We start from the raw sequence: 26,990 nt of genomic DNA, 5'->3' as shown, positions 1-26,990 counted from the left end.
TGGATTAGGTTCCTGTTTAGTCTTTCAGTAATTAATATTTCTGAATGCAAAGTATTTGTTGGATGCATAAAAATGTGAAGGAACGATGTGAAAGTTTAATAAACCTCTATGAGCTCACTGAACCCTTTAGAACTCACCACAGTACTGAGACTGCTCTTATTAAAATAGCTAAAGACTAAAAAAAAAATAATCCTGTCCTGTTTGGCAGCGTTTGCAATCAGAATTACGACCTGAATGCAAACATATTTTTCCAAGATCAGCTCTATAAAATCTCTATAGGCTCCTCTTGTTCAGGTGTTTCTTTTATGTGTTTATTTATTCATTTCTATTCACCTTATTTCAGTTATTACATTATATATGGTATAGCAGGACAATGTCTTAAGGCAGCCCCCAAGAGTACCGAAGCCCCAAGGCCACACATCTCAGCAACATCTGCGCGCCCAACCCAGGAGGAGAAGGAAGGAGGCCCTAGATGGGGCACCCATGGCCACAGGGTGAGAGTCCCAGAGGTGAGGGGCGGCCGACCTCCCTGGTGCAAGCCCAGTACAGGGTCCCAGGGCTCCAGGCCCACAAGTACCGCCCAGTACCCGGCAGAGCCCTCCCACCCCTGGCGACAAAGATGAGCTACATGCCTGCGCCAGAACATCCAGCCACAAGCCCCGGAACCAGCAAGTACCCACATCCCAGGGAAGGGCAGCTGTGAGAACATATCATCTCCACCCTCGTAAATGTCCTCTTGTCAAGTCATACATTACTTACAAGATCCTCTTACAAACCCCTCAATACCCTGATCCCTCAGTATCTCTCTGATCTGCTGCAACCATACACACAGTCTTGGATGCTACGGTCCTCAGCCACGGGCCTGCTTTCTGTCCCGCGCACCAGCCTCCATACCTTTGGGAACAGAGTCATCAGGCTGGAGGCCACCACCCTCTGCAACTCTTCCATATCAGCTTCACAACACTCCGTCACTGGAATCCTTCAAAAAACTTCTCAAACTCACGTCTTCACCAAAACCTTCTGCTCCTCTGTAAAGCATTCTTGGGTCTTTTAAAAGGTGCTAAACTAAGTTATTACTATTATTACTATTATAAAGCACATCTGAGTGATTTTTGAATCCATGTTGAATTTACTAAAAGCATTGAACCTAAACAAAAAAATATGTCATGTGCAAGAGCTAGACTTTTATAAATCCTTTTTAATCAGGTTTCCCAAAACCTTCTAAAAAAATGTGACATAGTGGTATCATATTTCTTCCATGCTAGCTTCTTTTCATAAAATTTACAACCAACCCAAAGTGTAAAGACTTTTAAGGGTTAACCCAGTTTAGATTACTCTGATAGCAATGTTTAAGTGGCTGTTAAATTTAGGCCTGTTGTCTTTGATAGTAAGAAAAGAGACGTACAACCAAGCTGGACCAAAGGTCTCCCTGACACACACTGATGGAGCTACATTAATGTTTAACTATTAACTTCTACATGATTAGAATCAAGTTGCTACCTGCTCGCTTACTCACTATGCCACTCGACTTACCAGTTAGAAATGAAAGTATTCATTTTGGTGGTAAAACCAGAAGTCTACCATTAGGGGGCCTCAGATTATATATAAACCTTCATTGTCCATATATGTGTGTGTTTTGAGAATGTGATCGATGTGATTTGATGCTCTGAAAGTTCTTGAATCATAAATCTAGAAGCCTAATTATATGATATATTTATGTATTCTTGTATGTCTCTCTCTCTCTCTCTCTCTCTCTCTCTCTCTCACACACATACACACCCAGGATGACGTCATGTGATTTCCTGTAAATGGAGAAGGGAGGAGCATCTCTTCTCCATTGATCTAGGTCACTGCAAACTACGGAGCAGGAGGAAGAAATGAATGTGAGCTTTAAGCCCGACATTATGTTTCGTCTGCTTTCAGTCAGCTGTCTCTGTGGACTAGAAGAAAAAACAATGATGTGCTAATTCAGGAAGTGGACTGACAACTCAGTTCACTGCTGGAGTCTCTCTGTGTGTGTGTTGTACTTCCTGTTTTGTCAGTCATGAGAGTGGTTTGTATTCTGTGCTAATGCTCAGCATTTCTGAGTTACCGGTGAGCCTGGCTGAAAATGAATGTTTTGGAGGAAGAGGAGGACAGTGTACAATCTCTCTGTTTTCCTATGAAGAAAGACCTTTCCATAAATGACAGTGAACCTGGACCTGCAGACACAAAGTAAGAGACCGTTTCTATTGTAAAGTGAAGTGAAGATGATTTATTTGTTATGAAGAAATAATGTGTGCGATCTATTTTAGTGAAGTGTTCCCCCTAAACCTTTGATGTGGAACATCCGGAGCAAAATTTCACTGCGGATGTTAAAGATTAAAAACCTGTTTGCACAGAAATAATGCAAAATGAAACTCATGAAGGAGTTCTTACATTTGTATGCATGCAGTACTCATAGAGATAAATATGTATAGGGAGGACTGCCTGAGTAATAGATGGACAATATAAACTGTTCACCAAGCTTGTGGGCCACAGACAAACTGACTCTTGTTGGAAAAACGCATATTTTATAATACACTTTTTAAAACTTCCATCCTTATCATCAAGTAAAAAACTACAAAAAGACATTGGAAAAAGGAAACAAGAAGAGTTCAGTGCAAACTAGCAACTGCAACTGCACTAATTAGTTCTTTTATTAGCTGCTTATACAGCTACATTTGCTTACATTTTCACCTGTTTAGAACTACCATTTAGGATGTGGATCTTTGGAAAGGGACACAGCTGGTGAGACAGAGAGGTAAATAAACATGGAGACTGGCTTTCACAGGAGATGCTGAAGACAAGAAACATCCCCAAAACCCCAAACCCTGGGTCAGTGACCCTGGGACCAAGACAGATCCCGTCAACATGAATGATGTGTTACATATTATATGTTTGTGTTCCCAGAGGTCAGCAGCCCAGGCGCAGAACAGCGTCTGTAGGATCAGAGTGTCTGTCAGTGAACAGTAACATCTCCAAAGACGATCCTCCATTCTTCAGTAATGAACCTGGACCTTCAAACACAAAGTAAGAAAATGTTTCTGCTGTAAAATGAGCTGAAGAAAATTCCCTTAGCAGGCAGAACAAACATGCTTCCATATCTGTAAGATCAGCTTATTGTGGTAGTGATATAAATAAAATCCAAACTGAGACCCTGTGACAGTGAATGTTTCTGCTTTTACTGAAAACCTCCAGAACCTGAGTCCTGTACTCATAATAAGTGACTTATTTCTAACAACATGAAGATACAAATTAACAATGTGCTAAATATTATATGTCTGTGTTTCAGAAAAGGAACAGAGACTTCAGGATTCGACTCTCTGTCTAACGTTTCCAAAGACGAGCCTATGCACTTCAGTAATGAACCTGAAATCTCAAACACAAAGTAAGAGACTATTTCTCCTCTAAAATGACACGAAGATGGTTTGTTAGGATGACACTAACACAGAAAAGCTTCAGTGATTTTCAAAATCAGAAACCTATTTGAACAGAAAATCTGTAACATGAAAACATGAAGGACTTCTTGTGTTTGTATGTGTCAGACATTTTAAAAACACATTATGAAATAGGCCACACTCATGATGGAGAACACAACAAAATATGAGGGGATACAGAGACACCCAGGATGATGAAGGAAAAGGCAACAGGTGGGAACGCAGCAGCAGTAAACTATCATAATTACCTGGAAGGAAATTAGACACAGGATACAGAGAAGAACAGTCACCAAAATAAAACAGGAAGAGAGCCACAACTGAACAGCGAGACAAGATTAACCTGATGCCAAGCACAAAAGAAGACCAAGTAAAGCACAGAAAGACGAAGGAGGCAGGAATAAACAGAGAAGCAAGGAATAAAGCACAAACTAAATCTGACATCATAACCTAAACATAACCAAAGCTACAGAACTATAAAACCCCCAACATCACAAAATTCAAACCTGTGTCCAAGATCCAGCGACCATGACAGTATGTACCTATAGAAGGTAGAATATGTTCCTGAGTAATATGTTACATAGATAAGGTTGGAATATAGTTATTGTAGAGCAGTGACTGACCTTCCTCGTCTTTGTGTCCCAAAGCTTTCATCAAAGTCTCTCACATCCATAACTGTGGACAAAAGACATATTAAGATTACAACCACAAATAAAACAGGCTTCAGGCCTCAACTATGCTCGGGTGTGATGTAAAATGTAGCTAATCACCCAACGCAAACAGTTTAACCATGCTCATTTAATGACTGCAAATAGTGCCTATTCCTGTGTAGCTGACACAGGAAACCTGCAGAGTTTCAGCCCTGAACACCGAATCGTTACACAAAATTTAGGTGGTAGTGCCCAACAACATGCCTGTAACCAACATAAGCAGTTAACATAACTGTTGCAGAAAACTGGAGACACACAAATAGATATGCTTCCCCACCCAAGACAAATAGTTCACCCACTCCCTTTCACTGCGGGCAGGAGAGTCCGTACTCCTGTATGACTGGCAAAAGTCTGGAGACTCATTGTGGTAGTGATATAAATAAAATCCAAACTGAGACCCTGGGACAGTGAATGTTTCTGCTTTTACCGAAAACCTCCAGAACCTGAGTCCTGTACTCATAATAAGTGACTTATTTCCAACAACATTAAGATGCAGATGAACAATGTGCTAAATATTATATGTTTGTGTTCCCAGAGGTCAGCAGCCCAGATGCAGCCCAGCATCTCCAGGATCAGAGTGTCTGTCTATGAGGAGTGACTCTTCCAAAATTGACCTAATATTGTTTAATAATGAACCTGGACCCTCGGACACAAAGTAAGAAAGTATTCTGAACTGGCCGGTCTCCAGAGTGAATGGGGACAGAGTGAGGCGGTTCATAACTAACATGGGGCGAAGCAAATGAAGTCAGAGATTTCTGCCTAATAAAAATATCATTTTAACACAGTTGTGTTTTTTATTTTTTCTTTCTTTCTTTTTTTTAATTTAATATCTTCTTCCATGGTAAAGTAATTTGTAGTTTTCCAAATATGTGTTGTAAACTTGCAAATTAGTCCGTGCATGATTGCCCCACTGATCATAAAGTCTGTGCATGTCCGCCTATATCGCCCATCAGGGATTGTTGGACTGACGATTGCCGGTTGGAAAATGTTTACATATTTTTTCACATATCGCCCAACCCTAGCGTTTACACACCAAAGAATATATATTTTTCTATAATTATTTGCTTGCATTAGACTATTATTTTAATGTATGTAACGTACCTGTTTGACCGAGCATTTTCAGTTAGTTAGTGGACTTCCCCCTATATTTTACCCTTGTGTTACTTATCTTCCTACTAATCTCCCACTGAATAAATACCCCCACCTTATATTAATGAATACCCTGTAATCCTATCTTCTAAACCATGCTATAATGTTTTACTTCTTATTCTGTCTGCACCTTTGGGGGTTTCTTGTTTTCTTTTATAGTCTTTTATCTTATGTTTTAACCTTGTTGTGAAGCACTTTGGTGTACCTTTGGTTTTAAATGTGCTATATAAATAAAGTTGTATTGTATTGTATGTGTACTGGTCAATATACATTTTCTTTTGTATGCACAGAGAGAAGACAAAGGATCCTGTTTCCCACTGTGGAGAAACAGCCACAGCCAAGTTTGGACGACATATACCTGGTCAGAGCAACACTGTGCAAAGTAAGATTATGCTTTATAAGATATAGGGGAAGATTTAAGATGATGATATGCTATACCAATATTAAAGTTTCATTAATTTTATTTCTGTCTTTCTTTTTTGTCTTCTAGCAGTTGCTGGTCTGCAGGAGCTTTTAGATGAACATAAGTTCAGTCTAAGGAAGAGATGTGAAACTGTAACTGAAGGATCTGAAGAAACAGGAAGAAGAACTCCCCTGAACAGAATCTACATAAACCTTTACATCACAGAGGGACAGAGTGAAGACGTTAATACTCAACATGAAGTGAGGCAGCTGGAGACAGGTTCCAAGATGAAGACCCTCCGTGAAATTCCAATTAAGTGTCATGACATATTTAAAGCCTTATCTGAGAAAGTGATCAGAGTGGTTCTGACCTACGGTGTTGCTGGCGTTGGAAAAACCTTCTCAGTGCAGAAGTTCACTCTGGACTGGGCAGAAGGTTTGGAAAACCAAGACATCAGTGTGGTGATTATGCTTTCATTCAGGGAGCTGAACCTGATCAGAGATGTGCAGTATAGTCTCCTGGAGCTGCTCCAGGTTTTCCATCCAACATTACAGAAGGTCACAGCAGAGAAGCTGGCTGTCTGTAAACTTTTGTTTATATTTGATGGTCTGGATGAAAGCAGACTTTTACTGGATTTCACTAAGAGGGACGTCATGTCTGATGTCACACAGAAGTCAACGGTCACGAATCTGCTGACAAACCTCATTGAAGGCAGACTGCTTCCTACGGCTCTCATCTGGATAACTTCCAGACCAGCAGCAGCCAATCAGATCCCCCCTACATGTGTTGACCGTGTCACCGAAGTGCGAGGTTTCACTGATGCTCAGAAAGAGGAGTACTTTAAGAAGAGATTCAGTAATAAAGAGCTGTCTAACAAAATAATTTTCCACATCAAGTCATCCAGGAGCCTCCACATCATGTGTGGAATCCCAGTCTTCTGCTGGATCACTGCTACAGTTCTGGAGCACATGTTGACTGGAGGGCAGAGAGAAGAGCTGCCCAAGACCATGACTGACATGTACTCACACTTCCTGCTGGATCAGACCAAGAGGAAGATTCAGAAGTACCATAAGGCTTCTACTCCTGAAGCTCTTCTGAAGCTTGGGAGGCTGGCATTTGAACATCTGGACAAAGGAAACATCATGTTCTACCAAGAAGACTTGAAGCGCTGTGGTCTGGATGTCACAGAGGCCTCGGTGTACTCGGGACTTTGTACAGAGATTTTCAAAAAAGAGTGTGTGATCTTCCAGAAACCAGTCTACTGCTTTGTTCATCTGAGCATTCAGGAGTTTCTGGCTGCCGTTTACATGTTCCACTGTTTCACCAGTAGACAGAGCAAGATCCTGGAGGATTTCCTAATCCCTAAGTTTTCTAGGATGTCTAGGAATTTTGGAAATAAAACTACCCATGTGCTATTTTTAGATGACTTTCTGAGCAAAGTTATGGAGAAATCTCTCAAAAGTAAAAATGGTCACCTGGACCTTTTTGTCCGCTTTCTTCATGGCCTTTGTCTGACGTCCAACCGGAGACTTTTAAGAGACCTGCTAGGTCGGACAGAGAGTAATCCAGATAGCATCCAGAAAGCCATCAGCAACTTGAAGGAGATAAACACCCAAAAAATATCCCCTGACAGAAGTCTCAACATTTTCCACTGTCTGATGGAGATGAATGACCTCTCAGTACATCAGGAGGTCCAAGAGTTCCAGAAGTCAGGAAAGAGATCACAGAGACTTTCTGTTATCCACTGCTCAGCTCTGGCCTACATTCTCCAAATGTCAGAAGAGGTTGTGAATGAACTGAACCTGGGTGAATATAACACCACATTGGAGGGCAAACAGAGACTCATCCCAGCTGTGAGAAATTGCAGAAAGGCTCAGTAAGTCTGCCCGTGACTAACATTATAAACTTGGTTCAGATTAGTAGTTTCGAGCCAAAGGGCTTCCACATTTTCATTAGAAAATGATTTGAAACTTAAACTTAAAACTCCTGCTAACATATTTTAGGTTCTGTTAGGTGCAATCAGTGCAAACAAATGCTGTTGCCTTGTGTTGCTAGTTCTTGTCAGCTTCTGTTGACTCAATAAAACTTATTAGAAAATCTAAAGATTAGATGATGAAAAACAAAATAAATCTTTACTTTCATAACAATATCCCAAAAGGTTGATTCTGTTCATCTCGATGTAACGTTTTCAGTGGAAGAAACGTGATAAGTGACTTCTTCAATCTCCAAGAGACGTTTCTCTCACTGAAAATGTTCCATTCGGATAAACAGGGGGGCGATCGTGGCTCAAGAGTTGGGAGTTCACCTTGTAATCGGAAGGTTGCCGGTTCAAGCCCCGGCTTGGACAGTCTCGGTTGTTGTGTCCTTGGGCAAGACACTTCACCCGTTGCCTACTGGTGGTGGTCAGAGGGCCCGGTGGCGCCAGTGTCCGGCAGCCTCGCCTCTGTCAGTGCGACCCAGGGTGGCTGTGGCTACAACGTAGCTTGCCATCACCAGTGTGTGAATTGGGTGGATGACTGGATGTGTAAAGCGCTTTGGGGTCCTTAGGGACTAGTAAAGCACTATATAAATACAGGCCATTTACCATAACAGAATGAACTTTCTGGGATTTCCTTACTTGGACGATTGAGCATGCATTAAGACACTTCATAACACTATGTTTTGTAAAATGTGCTTCTTTTTTTACAGACTTTCTAGCTGTGAGCTCTCAGAAGCTCACTGTGAAGTTGTGGCCTCAGCTCTGAAGTCCAACCCCTCCCATCTGACAGAGCTGAACCTGAACTTTAACAAGCTGCAGGATTCCGAAGTGAAGCTGCTCTCTGCCGGACTAAAGAATCCAAATTGCAGACTGGAGACTCTGAGGTCAGTTTACTGAGTAATACTTGCTTTTTTCCTCTCTTCAAATTGAGCATTGTAGTTTGAAGTGTTAAGATATTTATTTTGTTGAGCTGTGAAGTAACCCTGTTATAAACAGGCTCCATTATCAGATGATTGGATACAGCTGACAGCATAATATTGATGTTAAACTAATTTGAGGATTCAGAAGTCTGAGTCACAGAGCAAGTTGGTGTATTTGTGCTTGTACAGTGTTTCTGTGTTGAACTATACGGTGGCCCCTAGAGACAAAGCAGGTACAAACTCCAAAACACTTGCAAACTCCAAAACACGTGCAAACTCCAAAACACGTGCAAACTCCAAAACACTTGCAAACTCCAAAACACTTGCAAACTCCAAAACACGTACAAACTCCAAAACACTTGCAAACTCCAAAACACTTGCAAACTCCAAAACACATGCAAATTCCAAAACACAACGGAAGTGCTCCAGGACGCTAGGGGCAGTGTTGAGCTCAATTTGCAAAATAAACGGCAAGATTGTCTGTATGGGACGGTCTAGTCTCCGTTGCGCTTCCCAGGTTGCCTAGTAACCATGATACTAACCGCTGGAAACGTGTCATACAACTTTGTTTGACAGAAATGAAGGAGAACATATTTTTTTCATTTGTTTGTTTGTTTCTACAAGAGCTTTGTGTGATTTGATACGTATCTGAGGCTGAGACCACAGGACAGTAAAACATGATTTTTGGGCTTAATTTCTGTACTGAACAGTCATTTAAGATTAGTTAGTAAATAACAGTTAGCTAATGTTGTTCATGAGACTAAAGTCATATCACTTTGGTAATGTAAATATAATATGGCCAATATTATAGTTATTATATTAATCATTATTAGCTATTACAGCAGTGAACATGAACTCTGTGTCAAATACAGAGAGTGCAGAATTATTAGGCAAATGAGTATTTTGTCCACATCATCCTCTTCATGCATGTTGTCTTACTCCAAGCTGTATAGGCTCGAAAGCCTACTACCAATTAAGCATATTAGGTGATGTGCATCTCTGTAATGAGAAGGGGTGTGGTCTAATGACATCAACACCCTATATCAGGTGTGCATAATTATTAGGCAACGTCCTTTCCTTTGGCAAAATGGGTCAAAAGAAGGACTTGACAGGCTCAGAAAAGTCAAAAATAGTGAGATATCTTGCAGAGGGATGCAGCAGTCTCAAAATTGCCAATCTTCTGAAGCGTGATCATCGAACATTCAAGCGTTTCATTCAATATAGTCAACAGGGTCGCAAGAAGCGTGTGGAAAAACCAAGCCGCAAAATAACTGCCCATGAACTGAGAAAAGTCAAGCATGCAGCTGCCAAGATGCCACTTGCCACCAGTTTGGCCATATTTCAGAGCTGCAACATCACTGGAGTGCCCAAAAGCACAAGGTGTGCAATACTCAGAGACATGGCCAAGCTAAGAAAGGCTGAAAGACGACCACCACTGAACAAGACACACAAGCTGAAAGGTCAAGACTGGGCCAAGAAATATCTCAAGACTGGTTTTTCTAAGGTTTTATGGACTGATGAAATGAGAGTGAGTCTTGATGGGCCAGATGGATGGGCCCGTGGCTGGATTGGTAAAGGGCAGAGAGCTCCAGTCCGACTCAGACGCCAGCAAGGTGGAGGTGGAGTACTGGTTTGGGCTGGTATCATCAAAGATGAGCTTGTGGGGCCTATTCGGGTTGAGGATGGAGTCAAGCTCAACTCCCAGTCCTACTGCCAGTTTCTGGAAGACACCTTCTTCAAGCAGTGGTACAGGAAGAAGTCTGCATCCTTCAAGAAAAACATGATTTTCATGCAGGACAATGCTCCATCACACGCGTCCAAGTACTCCACAGCGTGGCTGGCAAGAAAGGGTAGAAAAGAAGAAGAACTAATGACATGGCCTCCTTGTTCACCTGATCTGAACCCCATTGAGAACCTGTGGTCCATCATCAAATGTGAGATTAACAAGGAGGGAAAACAGTACACCTCTCTGAACAGTGTCTGGGAGGCTGTGGTTGCTGCTGCACGCAATGTTGATGGTGAACAGATCAAAACACTGACAGAATCCATGGATGGCAGGCTTTTGAGTGTCCTTGCAAAGAAAGGTGGCTATATTGGTCGCTGATTTGTTTTTTGTTTTGTTTTTGAATGTCAGAAATGTATATTTGTGAATGTGGAGATGTTATATTGGTTTCACTGGTAAAAATCAATAATTGAAATGGGTATATATTTGTTTTTTGTTAAGTTGCCTAATAATTATGCACAGTAATAGTCACCTGCACACACAGATATCCCCCTAAAATAGCTAAAACTAAAAACAAACTAAAAACTACTTCCAAAAACATCCAGCTTTGATATTAATGAGTTTTTTGGGTTCATTGAGAACATGGTTGTTGTTCAATAATAACATTATTCCTCAAAAATACAACTTGCCTAATAATTCTGCACTCCCTGTACTGAGCTTCAGTACAGATTCAAGTTGCAGTTATTTATATGTCTTATCACCTTAAATCTTCACTCAAAGACAAGTATCTTTGACAGTGCATATATAGGTGTATCATATATAAGAGACAAATGTTGTTCCTTCAGTATGTTGGCATTACTAAATTTGGCTCATTGCTTACATATATTTATAAAAAGAAAATGTACAAGCTGTGATAACTGTGTCTGATAGAATGAAGAGTAGACTGATATATTAAATATTCCTTTATTGGGTGTGAAAATCAGACCATGTCATAACTGCTTTAAGTCATACAGAATAGATATCAGAGCCTTAAACAGGCTGACTTCTGCTAAATGGGTCAAACTGGGCAAAAAGTATACAAACACATAACATCCTTACAGAATATGATGTAACACTATAGATCAACTTACCTCAGAATATATAAAGGATATAAACAATTACAGCAATATAATGCAACAAACACAGCAGTACTACTAATCCAAAATACTCAAAGCTTCATAGAATTAAAACAAACATTTACTTTTAGCTCCATTCTGCTGCTGATACATACTTTAGGTTTCTGAATATTAAACTTGTTGCTGCCTTTCATAGTGTGTAACTTGAAGGCCCTGAGTACTTTCTCCCACACTGGAAACACTGGGATGATAAAATGATTTGAACATTACCTAATAAGACTGATTCAGGACAGACAGTTATGTTAAACTTTCCTAGCAGTCCTTCACAAACAGGGAACAGTCTGTCTATTCTCTCCATCTGTCAGCTGCTGCTGGCTCTTCCTCCTCCTCTTCCTCACACACTGCTGAGTTTGTCCTGGTGGATCATCAGGGGTGCAAAGCCTCACAGATGATGTGCAGCAGTGGGTCCCTCAGTCTGTCCTCACTCTGGACACTTGCAGTTGTCACACATGGAAATCAAATGTGCGATAAGCTGCAGGATTCAAACACAAATGTAACTTATAAATGAATGTTCATACTTTTATTCCACAATCAGAGAGAAAGAAACAGAGAGAGAGTGCAGGACAGACAGACAGGTTACAGTCTCAGGTGTATACACTGCTACAAAACAGCACAAAAGAAGGAGGATTGTGTTATTACGAAACAAGAAGAGTTCCAGATGGTACAGTGGACACATGTGTGACTCCTGTGATTAAAGCATCTTTATTTCAGCGTAACGAGTGAACCGTCAGCTCGTTCAAACGCACGTTAAAGTCCGTTTGGCTCAACACCACCGAACAGAGGCAGCAATATAACATAGCTAACATTAACAGTGCAGTGAATCCTGCTTGTGCCGTGATATTCAGGACTGCAAACCAAGCAGCATCACTGACTTTCAGCTTGTTGTGTTTGTGGATATATGACTGACTTTAATTATCCATAAAATCATCACATTCTCTGTAAGATTAAAGTCAACTATTGAACGGCGTATATTTTGAAGTAAAGGCTTTAAAACCAAGTTAGTGCAAACATCGCTAATGTCACATAACTTTGCCGACATATGGCCAACAGTAATGTTTTAATGTTCTTCATTATAAAAACATTCGCGCATAAATAAGTGACATAATATTCAGTACTTACTTCTGAAAGTTTACTCTTCGGCGGCTCCGCTTCCGCCGTTTTTTTCGGCAAAATTATCCACACAACTGCCACGCTATGAAATCTGGGATATGTTGGGCCATGAAGGCTACACCGACCCATCCTTAAAATTCAGGGAAATTAAGGATGCATTTGAGGGCCGCATTTCGAGCAGCCTTTGAATTGGGACAGCCTTAGTCGTGTCGCTGTGACGTAATCGGCCTTAAAATGCGGCCTTTAAGGCCCTGAATTGGGATACAGTCCAAATCGGGTCATTGGTACTTCCTGGCTTGTGTAGTTACTAGGTAAGAAAAGCTCAACACTGCCCCTAGCGTCCTGGAGCACTTCCGTTGTGTTTTGGAATTTGCATGTGTTTTGGTGTTTGCATGTGTTTTGGAGTTTGCAAGTGTTTTGGAGTTTGCAAGTGTTTTGGAGTTTGCAAGTGTTTTGGAGTGTTTACGTGCTTTGTCTCTAGGGGCCACCGTAGGAACTGCAGTCAAAGCACAGAAAAATAAAGTTTAGTTCTCAGTACTCTGTAACTTTTGGTAGACGTGCATGATTTTTGTAAGTCTGCACATTTATGATCACCGTCGACAGCAGGAATCATATTGACAATGAGGGACTATTTAATAAAACAGCTGTAATTTCTAAACCCCCTGAATTAAAGCTGAAAGTTCACACTTCAATCACATATTGGTTGTTTGATCCACTGCGGTGGTGTACAAAGGGAAAACTACAAAAATGATGTCTTTGTTGAACAAAGCACAGGCCCAACTGTAATTTGCAATGATTTGTATATTAGTACATAATTTATAGTATAGGTGCAAATTTAAAACTAAGATACATTATATTTGCTGTATTTTATAAATGACTGAATCTGAATCTGCCTTTTTTAAATTCTTTATTCAGACTGAAGGGTTGTAGGTTGTCAAAGGCCAGCTGTGCTTCTCTGGTCTCAGCTCTTAAGTCCAACCCCGTCTATCTGAGAGACTTGGACCTGAGTGACAACACACTGCAAGATTCAGGAGTGAAGGACATGTGTGGCTATCTGGAGAGTCCAGGCTGCAGATTGCAAGTGCTCAGGTCAGGCAAAAATGTTTTGGTTGTGTGGTCATATAAATATAAAGGTTTAATGTGTAGGCTGGCAGTCTGCACAGGATTTAATGCTAATGCTTTCTTCTTTATTGCTTCAGTCTAATAACTGCAGGATAGCAATGCTGCACAACAATGTTGAACAACACACTGAAAACCTAAAAAAACAAGTAGATTAAGCACAATCGGAAAATTTTGTTATATTAGAATTAAAACCAAGGTGACAGCTAAGTCATTAAATAATGTAATTATTTTATAAATATGCTCTAATTTAACTAGTTTAGTCTATAAAATGTTACAAACTGTGAAGCAACATTATTAAACTCACTTTCTTTGAGGTCAGCCTCAGAGTGTACGCCCCACTTTAGGTGGGTTGGCTGCAGGCTGCAGTGCTATGCTAACAAGCTGAAACAGATGAACAACTTTTTAATTTGTACCTATACAAGGTCCAGCCATCTAGTGAGAAGCCCAGTCAAAGGGCAGCTAATTATATCGATTCAAAAATGGAAGCAGTTGCAGACAACTACTTTGTGACGAAGTAAGAAACACTTGAATAATCGTACCTTTGATTTCTGGTGTGATTTTGAATCCAGCTGTCAAAGATTTGATGATTTTGTTTTTAACAAACAACATAATGTATATCAGTAAAGATTTTCAGCTTTACTATTTAAGTAATCAATCCCATTTTTAATTTAAACATGCGCTCAATTTTTTTTGAGAGGAGCAGCTAAAAACTGGAGGGATTGCTGATTTCCTTGGGTTACAGAGAGAGATCTCTGCAGGCTGGAAAGAGTCTCCACGAAGGAAAGATCGTGAAAAAAGGAATAAAAAATCACAGGGATAACTTGCTGAGTGAGACTTTATCATGATAAGATCAATGAACTGGTGTCAACTGGATGATTTCCTCAACCTTAAAGCAATCATGTTAACCTGTAGTTCACATGGAGAGTGGGCACAAAGGAGGACCACTCCTGACACATGTAAACAAAAACTGAGCAAGGAAACAAAGAGAATAAGAAAACAAAAGAACAAGAGGACTGTGATGGACTCATTTTTGGATCATTAATGACAGATGACAATCAAATATATTTTCATGTTTATTTAAATAAAAATGTTTTATAAGTATTGATCATCATTTTGTTAACATTTCCATTTTATGGCTTGATGAACTTGGGCTGAAAGGATACATTTTTGACTTGTCTGATGCACAGGATTCATTTGATTGTGTCTTTATTGAATCTATCAGTTATATTAAACTACTTTTTATGAGTTTTTCTGCTGAATAAAATATCTTGTTGGTTTGAGGTGTTTGAAGTCTCTGTTTCCTAACCTTTTACATCCTATACCGTCTTTAGCTTCAGATTATTAAACAGGTTATAATTTTAAAATCTGTCTAAACTTAAATGTTTCATTCATTTCTCAGATTGAAGGGCTGCAGTGTGTCAGCGATCAGCTGTACTTTTTTGGTCTCAGCTTTAAAGACCAACCACTCCCACCTGAGGGAGCTCGATCTGAGCCAAAACAACCTACGGGATCCAGATGTGAAGCAGCTGTTGGATCTTAAGGAAAGTCCTGACTATAGACTGGAGACCCTGAGGTCAGTAAAGAGCTGGAGTCACTCTGTGTTGCATTCAGCAGTATTGCACTGCAATAGAAATAATTCCCAAAAAAATATACAAATAAACAGCATGGTGGCACGGTGGTTAGCACTGTTGCCACACAGCAAGAAGGTCCTGAGTTCAATTCCAACATCAGGCCGGGGTCTTTCTGTGTGGAGTTTGCATGTTCTCCCCGTGTTTGCGTGGGTTCTCTCCGGGTACTCTGGCTTCCTCCCACCATCCAAAGACATGCATCTTGTGGGGATAGGTTGATTGGATAATCCAAATTGTCACTAGGTGTGAATGAATGTGAGTGTGAATGTGACAGACTGGCGACCTGTCCAGGGTGTACCACGCCTCTCGCCCTATGACAGCTGGGATAGACTCCAGCACCCCCCGCGACCCTGAAAAGGATAAGCAGAAGCGAATGGATGGATATACAAATATATACAGTACACATCTGAGATAACATTCAGATCTATATTTCTATATTTCATAGCTAACTTAGCTTAGTGTCTTTCATGGCTGCTTCCATGTTTACTAGCCAGGTGATATTACAGAAAGCCGCCACAAAGATGTTTGTGTTAAACTGAACAGCAGTAAATACATTTTTAAAAAAGATGTTCGTGGATCATTTATGACTCTTCACAGTTCACTTCCACTGTGGAACAATAGACTCGATGTTCAAACGTGTAGGTTAGTGAGTGTACAAGTTGACATGAAAGCTCAGAGAAGCTAAGATAGGCTAAGATAGGCCACGCCTCCACTGCAGCTGTGAACAGGCTAGATGTGCTGCATAGTGAGTGACAGCTTTTGAAGTGACTTATTTAATACACCTGTTTCTTGTCTCTGCAGGTTGCAGTGATAATCTGTGTAACAATGAGAGCAAGCAGGACGACGAGTGGACGAGCTGTGATGATCCACTGAGGTTGGAGCAGCAGCAGGTTGTCGGTTCCTGTAGAAAACCAGTTCCCAGTATTCCAGTTCCTTGGAATTGTTAGTCCTCCTGTCTGTGTCCTTATTAGGGATTTGCACTGGTGCATGGGGCTGTAGTTAAATCGTGATTATGAGACAGAGTGTTTCAGCTATTTTACTTGCTCCCAGAGTTAATTAAGTAACATACTGCATTACTTTTAAGAAAAGCATTCTGTGTATCTGTGTAATATTAAACACTGACTACAACAACGAGGGCAAATACCTCAAACACGCACAGACGTTTGACTCCAGCATGCAATTAATTTGCATGAATGTCATTTCTTCTTGCTGCTTAGTGACGATGGTGACTCTTAAAACGGAGCCAATGAAAATCGAATAAGAATCACAAAATTCTTATCGATTCCCATCCGTAGCGTAGATACTGTAACTCGGCTGTTTTACTGAGAGCTGGATCAAGAACTGGCACTGTGAGGTTTCAGGGTTTCAGTGATCTTCTTCTACTCTGCACTGAGACAATTCAAAGAGTGCTGCATGATAGCTTGAATACATGTTGAATTTGGCAGATTGGATTCCTTCCATTTCTTTGTTAATAACTTGAAGACAGTGAAAATAAATAAAATGGTTTTTATCTGTTACTGTCTGTGTTCTGTTTTTGTTGTTGATCTCTCTTCATGTGTTAAAACATTACCCACCAACATAACCATCAGGAATCGTACCAAATAAATAATGTTCACGCTGCATCTGTGAGCCAGTGCAAACGTAACTGTTTTCAACCACTGAATATCATATTAGACCCAGTAAAAAAATTAATTAATCAATGCTGTTTTTAAGGCGTTTGAAAACATACAGTGTGAAAGGGGTTTTCTTTTTCAGTAATGAGCTAGACTTGGTCTTAATAGATACAAAAAAAATAGTAAAACTTTCAATATTTAATGGCAATGAGAACGAGTAAAGACAATTTTTGACCCTAACAGCTTGTAATTTGGGTTTTATTCATCTGATTATCAGAAAACATCCAGAAACCTTTTCTTTCGCCATTTGTCTTGAAGACTCTACATTATTATTTGATGCTGCCAATGTTTTTGTAAAATTGAGGAAATAACTTCTTGGATGATCTTTAGCACACTGCAAGTCAGATTATTTGTGTGGAAAAAAAACACCAACAGCACATGTTGAAAAGATCCAGATAAGTGATTAAATTACCCAGCTGCTGCAGGAGGAGGAAAGAAGAGCTGCAGCAATGCTAAATATTAACATGTTAAGTTGGTGTTGCCCAACACCTTAGAGACCCAGGCTTTTTGAAAATATTGTTATAAAGTTATTATTGCATATTTTTAATATGCAAATGAACACATTTCTTTTTGCTGGTGAGCTTTGCTTGTTTGTAGGAGGAATGCTGGAATAGTCTTTACAAACACAGTTTCTGCAGTTTGAGTCAGCGTGGACGCCATCTGACCACTAAAATCACGAGCATTTTTTTTACATTGCTGTCATTAGCAGATGCCTGGACGGTGTGCTAGAGAGGCTCGTGACAGAGGATCCACCTTTGTGTATTCATCAAGGAAACACTCCAGCTTTGGAGTGTGTGAGTGTGAGCACAAATAGTGTATTTCAAATGAACTCCGACATGTTTGCCATCTGTATAGTAAGGTCAGTAGGACACTGTGTAGGTGTGACCCACCTGGCTTGGACCAATGATGAAAAGTGTGTGTCACACTTTCAAATTTCACTACTGCTCGGAGGAGAGTTAGCAAGTGTTTGAATATAAAGCTTTACTCTATGCTCATGTGAACGAGGCCTTATTTGAACAAATAATCAAATATGGATTTTTACTCATTTCTCACCTTGGTTTAATATCAGCTCTATAGTCACGGTAAAAGGCTGTACTCTTCAAAGATTGCCTTCCACCTGAAACTGATAGTTGTGGCAGACTTGTAACATGTTAGCTTCACACGTGTCTAAATACAGTTTCTATATCTACACAATGAGTCTTTGAATGATTAAAAATCACACCTGTGCCTAGTACCCAGAAGAAAAGAAATTATGAAGTTTGTTCCAGCAACTCTTGGGGTCATAGAGGTTGCTTGTTTGCTCAAGCTTATCAATACAGTGTTGCTTTAAATTTGAATGTTTTATTTGTCATGCATGCCTCAGTATCCTCAGCCTGCTATCCTGTGCTTCAGCTGTCAGCATAAGCGATTTTATCTGGCACTGACCTGAGAACAGAAAGCAAATAAAGATCTTTTCCCAAATAATCAGTTCATTTCACATGAGCTTGTTTATTGAACAAGGCTGCAGACAGTTAGCTTGGCCTACTTGAGCTGATGTTGGTCCAGCTCAGAGTTTTAAAGTCAGACTGGATCTAAAGACACCGAGCGATCACTGACGGATCAGATCAGCTGCTTCAGTCACTTCTGCGTGTTTACAGCCAACTGCTGAAGATAAAAACTGCATTAAGCAAACAGCTGAGTGGCGTTCCTCCATCCTGCTGCCTGGGAGCAGGTCTGATGGTAAAACTGTTCAGTCCAGCGTGAACTTGGCTCTTCCTGGTTGTCTCTGGACCAGAACCTGAATGATCAGATCCTTTGTTAGAATCATTAGTCCAGACTCTGCGATCCTGTGATTAGGCGCTGCTTGCACCAATCAGGGAATCAGTCACTAGAACACAGTCTTAGAAAATGCATAGAAGACAAACATCCTAATGCCCTAAAAGACAGGAGGCAGAAGGGTGGGGCTAAAGGGTAGCACAGGGGTTTGTGGTGTTTGTAGTTTAACTGCTAAGGCTGTGGATGGAACATAGAAACAGACATTAAAATGATGCAAGTGATGTAATGGATCGATGGATGAGGTGTTGGTTTATTTATTTTTGTGTGGTTTATAACTTCAAAGTATTTTTTTAGCACATCAAAGCAATAAATATTATTAAATTTACAGTCTTGATTTCAGTTGCCTCTCTCTAATGGACAGAGCCATTCTTCCTTCTGCACAGTGATGCAGTTGGATTTCTAAATCCTGCAGTTCCTATAAGAAACTGCAAAACTGTGCAATTTACAACAAAGACATCTAGAAGGATGAACAGCTCAAAGGAAAGAAAATCTGTAAAACTGATTTTTGAAGTGAACTGTCCTCAGCATAAAAAGGGATGTTCTGTCGTGACCTCAGTGAGGCTCTGAATCCTGAGTATTTGTGAACTGATGCTTAACCCCTCACGGGGGATGCATTAAAAAGACTTTTTACAATTTTTACTTCTTTCTTCTCTTTTTTCATTTTTACACTGCAAATCAAGGTCAGTGAAGTCAGCATATATGTAACGTTTGCATTAGCATTGCAAATGTGATTTCTGGCATCAGAAAGGGTTAAGTGGTTATTGTCCCCTCTATGCAGCAGCAAGCCTGTTATTTAATAGATTCGATATGAGAGCTTGCTTTGAATAGAAAATAAAGTCTGATTTGCTACTTACAAATTACTTGCCAATAACAAATGTAATGGCAATAACAGGTTAATCTGTATTTGAAGTCATATTTGAAAATATTCTTAAATTTACTCTGAGGTTAGTCATTAATAGTCCAGCTGTTTCCAGACGTGATTGAGCTTAAAAAACAAACAAACAGCGAAATCAGAAACACCTGTTACAGGGAAGGGTTACTGTTGATCTTTGAAACAAAACAGGTGCTTTTAAATCTGATATTTACACCCTGTTTTTTCCGCAAGCGTCATATTCCCTTTCCCTCTATAAAGCTGTGACCCCGATCAGCTCAAATATTGATCTGACATCAAGTTTAACTGTCCTGAAACACAAGCAGCTGGAGGAGGATGAAGTTTCACTCTGTCAAAAAGAAGCTCATCCAGCTAACGGCTGTTTTTAATGTTGATTAACAACCTGCTGAAAAATGCTTTGGATTAATAGTTTTGTCTATGAAAATGAAATAACTTTCCTCGGCTCACGGTTATATTTTTAAAATATCGTTTCAACAGTCCAAAGTTTGACATTTACAAAAAAAACCTTCATCTTCGGGTCTGGACAACAAATAGTTTTCATTCATTGGTCTAAAATGAGCCGTTTTACAGCTTTGTTACAGAGTGAAGCTTCTTCATCTCATAAACAGTCTTTGGATGAGTTTTGATGCACAAACTGAAAACATTAAGTTAATCTGACACATCAGCATCAGCACGTACTGTACATCGGCCCATAAATGACAACAAATAAGGTGTGAAAACACTGTTCTGCAGTTTGTCCGCAGACAGCAGTGACCATTTTATTATTTTTACATCATATAATCTTTTATTTTAAAAACTTTACATTTCTTCGGTGTGATTCTGAAAGGAGACCTATTCTGCTCATTTCCAGCTTTTGGTCTTTATTCGGGGACTCAGCTAACGTAGCGTAGCATGATTTGTAGTTTTCTTTTACCGATCTTACGCTGTTCCTTTGTACAGCCACTTCCATGTGATTGGCCAATTTTATTGTGAAAATAGAAACAAAATATTTGTTATAAATAATTTTACTAATTTCTAAATATTTTTTGGCTTTCATGTTTTACTTCGACATGTTTAATACTTTGGTTTGTCACGAGACCTCAGGGAAGGCAGAATAGGTCCTCCTTAAAAGGAGCCTTACCATGTTGTTAGCGTTATTAGTTGTTTAAATAAAGTACTCTCGCGTGAATAACTCTTTAAAATAAACATTTTAAATGTGGCTTAAAAAACCTGCTACGTGAACAACAAAAAGAAAAATCTAGACACTGTTTCTTCTGCTATTTCGATTCAGCGGAGACGTGTGCGTGATTGTTTGCACTATTCAACTTGAACTTCTGCACATTATCCTGTGGACATTAATCAGTGTTTTGGTTTTATCTGTTAATTTAATATTATTTACATCTCTGTAGTGCACACTAACCCTCAGTCCAAATGGCAAACACAGGGCTGTACTGTTGCTTCTCATTGATTTGTCTATAAAATGACAGAACTATTTCTACACTCTTAACAAATGTCTTAAGGGTGCAGATATCTGATACCCATTTATATTTAATTTAACTTTGAGATTTTATAGATTACAGATGAGGTCTGTGTAAATTTTGTTCCTGTTGTTTTAAACAGAGCTACAAAATCAATCAATAAATTTAATTAGTTGGTAAAATGCCAGATTTTCTGAAGCCTGAAGAAAAGAAGTCAGGATTTAATGATTTCCTTTGATTCACTTGATGTAAATTAAACATCTTTCAACAAGAAAACCCATAAAAGGCCTCTGAAGATGCATTTATGGGTTGGACAAGTTACAGCACAATCTTTTGACTATTTTCTGACATCTTATAGGGGAAAAAAAATCAATGAAGATTACTCGGTAGTGAAAATAATTAGTTGCCGCCCGAATTTTGGGACCTCTGGAGTTAAGGCAAAGACACATTCAGATAACATGAGGGGTCGTTTTGTTTTTGTGGCACACAAACTGATTCTTAGCTCAAGTATGTCTCAATTATAAAAAGCATTAAACTCAGTATTGGCTGTTGCATGATGGGATATTTTGGTGTCTGAAAGGTCTTGCCGTTGTTTGACGTGTTGCAGGAAGTGACGGCGTGCGTCTCTGCCTGCAGCTTCTGTGAAGCGACAGTCTGCAGGACGAAGGCTGAAACAAAACGAGGCACTTGTTATGATCCAAAGCTGCAGGTCGTCCTGCTCCTCCGCGGCTGTTGCTATAGAGACAGGCCATGTTGCCATGGTGATGTTATGTTCCTCAACAGCCGACAGGACCACAGCTGGACCTGACATCTGTATGTGTGTGTGCGTGTGTATGGCTCTGTTACATCATCAGGTTATTTTCCTTTCATTTTTACAAGCAAGCAGGCAAATCAAATCATCTCTGGATCTATTTAATCTCTAATATCGTTATAATAATAATTTTGTTACACGTTTATAAAAATAAAAAAATCATTCCAGTAATATTCACATGCTCAGATTACACAGAGAGAATCACGAAACAGCGCCGTTGTTCGGTTCGGATGTTGTTTGCATACCATTTTGAAGTTGGAAGGATGCGAGTGAAGATGATCGTGATGAAGCCATGAAACGCAGACGTGATGTTTCACACGGAAACGTCACATCAGGTCTGCAGACCAGGAGCCTGTATCACAAAGAGTTCAGCTGTCCACAGGCAGCTCGGTGATTTGGTGAATGTTTCAATCGCTGTAATCTAACCCTAACCCGTATTAGGATGTTACTCGAATCAAGTCGAAATAAAACAGAATCCCGAGAGGAAGATAAAATAAGTGGAGGGTTGAAATTGTCTGACAGGCGATGGCGGCCCGATATAGCTTTATGATACAGGTCTCAGGATGTACTGAGGCATGATGGGTAATATTAAAGGTGTTGGTTCGGCAGGTCTGTGTAGCTGTTATGTCACCCACCAGCCAATTACAAACAGAGTTTTCTGTGGTCATCCAGTTAGACACAGACGGAGGTGTGTCTTCTCCAGCAGGCCAATCAAAAAAGCCCTTGATAAGTAGCCAATAAAAAAAAAATCAGCAAATAAAAGAGGAGAATGCCCTCACAGCTGGCCAATCAGAGAGAGAGCCCACCCGCTAGTCCCCGCCCACGGATCTGACTGCTCGTCAGCACCCGCGTCAGTCTCTGCGTGCTCGGCTTCAGCCAAGGGCCCGGGCCGTTTCCATCTTGCAACGGCAACTCAGCTCTCCTCCAATCAGACTCCTCCCTCGAGCCAGCAGTGGCGATGCTTGCTGCTGATAGGTGCATCTCCGAAAAACTGGATGTTGATTCGCTGTCGGAAAGATGTCTGTCACTGCTGTCATCGTCCAGCGGCATGAGGAAGGAGAACGCTGCCTTCTGAGATGCAGCCGAGTTCCCAGCATGCTTTGCACGGCGGTTGGTGCTGCTGCTTCTCTCCTCTCTCCTCTCCCGCTCTCCCCCTCCTCTTCTGGACTCCTCTGACAGAGGTGAGTCCCTGAGGCGGGCATCACTCCTGGGTAAGCTCCTGCTCCTCCTCCCCTGCTCCTTGAGTTCATCCTGCTTCATCTGCCTGACAGTCTGACTTCTTCTCTTCCTCTCCTCCCTTTGCTCCTCCTCTTGCCATCTCCTCTCCAGCACCCGTGCTTCCTCCTCCACTATGTCCAGGTCCAGAGCAGGAGGCCCTAATCCTAATCCTCCTGTTCTTCTTTTGGTTTCTCTCTCTCTCCTCCTCCTCTCTCCTTCTCCCGCACCACTTCCTCGTCTCATTTCCTGGCTAAGAGAGGCAGTTGTCATGGTTATCGTATCCACATCCAGCTCCTCGGTGTGTGAAGAGGAGGAGGGGGAGAGGGCTCTTTCCTCAGGGCCTTATGGACAAACAGAGACAGAATATAATTATCTGAATATCTGCAAATAATTATTGTGGTTATTCCTTTTGTTTATTTTTTTAAAAGTAGGTTTTTCTTCTGTCAAAAAAAAATCACCAAAGTGACCAACGGGCACCTCTGCTGTTGCCAGCCCTGCTGATGTTTCCAATCTTTTTTTTTTTTAAATCAGGGTCTAATATGAAAGTCTGAAGCTTTGTGTTCAGACTCTGAACCAAACCCAACCAGGACAAATGAAGCAGGAGGTTCAATCAGAAATTCATGATCATGTAGCCAAGATATGACAATAGAAACATTTCAGATGTTGGCACTGTTGAAGGTTTATATCTCTATTATATTAGAATACACATTCTCTATTGCTACAAATATGCAAACATCAGTGCTGAAAAATGAAGCTGAGGTGCCAAATCTGCAGTTTCTCTAATGCAAAGTAGTCGAATTGTTTTGAAACTTGCTCTTTTTAAATTATTATTGTTAGGGGCGTGGCTACTTTGGTGGACAGGTGTGCTCGTGTAACCAACGAATGATTGCTGGGCCTCACCTCTCCCATCATGAGCCACTGAACTGGAAGCATCATTTGTGTTTGTGGTGTTGATGCCTTTTAATGAAATCAACAGCATAATAAGGCCTGCTGTGAGGTGTCCGTGAAGTTTTTGCTCCAGTTCTGGTCACAGAAATTCAATACTTTTTTCAAATGTCTTAATCAGCAGTGATTAGGTATCTAAATCTGCTTGCTAACATTAGCTGCTAACTTGGCACCCCTCTGAATCTGGGTGTAAATGACCAACACGATGGCACTAAAGTCTAAAGTTCAGTCTGTGTCACTTCTCCGTGTCACACTGGGGATTTTCTGCATGTAAGAAATATTTTAACCACTACACCTTAAAGCCAGTCAGGGTTTTTACCGGGACCTGGTTGGCTGTAATATGTTACTACCACCAGAAGATGGTGGTAATGTACCTTTAAACAGAAACAACATAAAACTGTCAGGTTACTCACTATCAGGTACTGGACCTATATGTGTGGTGCTTTACATGCAAATAATAACACTTAAAATACTCAGTACAGTAATCTGATGGCTATTCACATGTGACTATAATGCTGCAGACTGCAGCTGATGATCAGTCAAGATGAAGGATTGATGAAGTGAAAGTGAAGAAAATGAAAGCAGATGGGAAAACACGGAGTTACCAACCGCGTGTTTTCAGTGCGTCCAATCACGTAGAAGCAGGGTTCCCCCTGTTTAGAGTTGGTCATACAGAGAGACAGGCTGGAGAGCTCCACTGAGGAGGAGGAGGAGAAGGAGGAAAAACAAGAGGAAGGAGAGGAAAAGAGAGTCAAAGAAAGTTAAGTCAAACAGTGAGAGAGCCGAGGAAACAGGTCAAAGGTCAGTGATGAGGGAGTGCTTTACAAAAGCCTCTTCAACAGAGTATTCATGAACATCTTCTTATTTCCATCTCAATATTTATATTTTTGAACTCTAATAGAGTAGCTTTGCATAACTCTCAATTCAAAATAATCCTTATTTATCTTATAGTGGGCCGGGCTATTCAAGCTGCCTGAAACAAACTTTTTAACTCCTCCCCTTTTATGAAACCTGATGGGAGGGGCTTCTGTAGCTGAGATGACCATATTAGGATGGGTATTCTATTTTTTGATGACATCATGCAGAGCCTAAAAAGAAAAAACGCTCTGAAGCTGAGCGCAGAGAGCAATCAGACGCCTGAGCTTTTAGGAATTACACGGATTGCTTCCAAATTCACTGACCTTATTATTTTAAAGCTTTACTGTTTCTTTGAGCTATGAGAAGAGTTTCCACCAAACTTTACACTTGCCACAGTGCAGTCAGACAAGTGCCGTTGCCCTGGCAACCACCAAACCCTGACTCATCCATCAGCAGGCCAGTAGGAAAAGCGTGACTCATCACTCCAGAGAACATGTCTCCATGCGCTAGAGTCCAGTGGCAGCGTGCTTTACACCAATGCATCCAGCCCTTTGCATTGCACTCGGTGATGTAAGCCTTGGATGCAGCTGCTCGGCCATAGAAACCCATTCCTGGAAGCTCTCTATGCACTGATCTTGAGCTAATCGGAAGGCCACATGAAGTTTGAAGGTCTGTAGCGATTTGTTGGCAACCCTGCTGCTAGAGACACAAAAGCGATTTTCTGCACAAATTCTGACCTTGTGAGGTCAGAAAATGCAAACTCTCCTGGAACAAGTTAGTTTTCAGCTGCTGTGGGCAGGCTGTGAAAGTTAGAGCTTTCCCGGCTATTTCCTCAGTCTCTTGTCTTAACAGAGCAAGTGAGTCAGTAAAGAGTCCAGGCAGTTTTCAGTGCTGCTGGTTTATCTGTGTATTTGTCAGCAGGATTATTATTAATCTTGCTGATTGTAAGCTGTAGATGGATAATGAGACAGAGTGCCCCTGGACACACGCCCAGAGTGACTCAGTGATCCTCCTATGCTTTGGGGTCAAACTTCACCGTGTGCCATTTTGATTAAAAGATATAAAAGATTAAAGAATTCAGAGAGGATCAAGAAGAACTTGAAACTGAAGTCTTAGCAGAGAGAATGTCTCCCAGTTTTCTCTCAGCTGTGTCATGTGTAACAGTCCGTCCTGTGAAGTCTCACCGTAGTCGGGCACGTATCCGTTTCCCTTCTTGAGGACGAGGTGGATTCGATGTCCTCCTCTTCTGATCTGCTCAACGGCCTGACTGTGAGTCATTCCTGCTGTACTGTCTCCATTTATCTCCACCAGCTGGTCGGACACCTGCAACACACGGTGACACCTTGTTTACCATCAGGAGGAAAGTGCATAAAGCATAAAACTGAGTATATGTTATTTCAGGCACCGACAAACATCCTCTGCGGGGGCATGTGCAATCATCAGAAATGAAAAAGTCTTTGTGTAGATTGTTGAGGAAGCTGACAGTATTGAAAACTACATTCAGCTGCAAGACATCAGAGAGACAATTACAGATCAGATTATTATTATTATTTTCAGTCCATATTTCAGTCCAATATTTTACTTCTTAGATCTAAAGTGCTAAAGCTGCTTAAACTGTTTAGATATTTACTTTAATTCACTTTTGTTTATTATCCAGTTCATAATTCAGCTCTGTGTCATTTAAAAACGTTCAACTAGCAGTTGACAGATGCTGCACAAACATGACACATTCAGGTGGTTTGAGTCATCAGGATTTAAACTGTTCAGAAAGGTTGGCTATTTCGGCCTCTGGGGGGCGCTACATTTGCTGCAGAGCATTTTGTGAAGTTCTTTTTTTTGTGGAACAACAAAAAAGGAAGCAGAACGATTCGAGCAGCTGCGATGTTGAATGTTTGATGATCGGAGTCTCAGAGCTGCAGGCACAAAGTGAAGCTCTGAATATTTCAGA

At 40.7% G+C, this 26,990-nt stretch overlaps 2 protein-coding genes across 9 annotated transcripts in view; one reads left to right on the top strand and one right to left on the bottom strand.

The window, feature by feature from the left end:
* Positions 1-1,815: 1,815 nt before the first annotated feature.
* On the top strand, positions 1,816-16,890 carry LOC120728017 (NLR family CARD domain-containing protein 3-like). 2 transcript variants are annotated; one of them, XM_040022679.1, is made up of 10 exons: positions 1,816-2,214; positions 2,932-3,051; positions 3,314-3,409; positions 4,701-4,820; positions 5,605-5,696; positions 5,808-7,593; positions 8,406-8,579; positions 13,539-13,712; positions 15,145-15,318; positions 16,175-16,890. In XM_040022679.1, the coding sequence occupies exons 1-10, from the start codon at positions 2,111-2,113 to the stop codon at positions 16,182-16,184; spliced, it is 2,850 nt and encodes a 949-aa protein (XP_039878613.1). In that variant the 5' UTR covers positions 1,816-2,110; the 3' UTR covers positions 16,185-16,890. The 2 variants fall into 2 exon arrangements, with proteins under 2 accessions (XP_039878613.1, XP_039878612.1); XM_040022678.1 differs by having other exon boundaries at positions 5,805-7,593.
* A 1,628-nt stretch (positions 16,891-18,518) lies between these two features.
* Positions 18,519-26,990, bottom strand: part of magixa (MAGI family member, X-linked a) — a 61,106-nt gene continuing 52,634 nt past the window's right edge. For 5 of the 7 annotated variants that reach the window (XM_040022674.1, XM_040022673.1, XM_040022670.1 and 2 more), the window contains exons 20-21: positions 26,227-26,365; positions 18,519-23,580 (exon numbers count right to left, since the gene is read on the bottom strand). In XM_040022674.1, coding sequence (XP_039878608.1) covers positions 22,811-23,580; positions 26,227-26,365 — 909 coding nt within the window. In that variant the 3' untranslated portion in view covers positions 18,519-22,810. Of the gene's footprint in view, positions 23,581-23,769; positions 24,882-26,226; positions 26,366-26,990 lie in introns of those variants that run through there. The other 2 variants (XM_040022677.1, XM_040022675.1) reach the window with 2 other exon arrangements.

The sequence above is a fragment of the Simochromis diagramma genome, unplaced genomic scaffold (assembly GCF_900408965.1).
Source record: "Simochromis diagramma unplaced genomic scaffold, fSimDia1.1 OVJJ01000308.1, whole genome shotgun sequence".
In the NCBI taxonomy this organism is placed as follows: domain Eukaryota; kingdom Metazoa; phylum Chordata; class Actinopteri; order Cichliformes; family Cichlidae; genus Simochromis; species Simochromis diagramma.
Note: the sequence above shows the minus strand (reverse complement) of the source record. Positions and strands in the feature narration are given on the sequence as shown.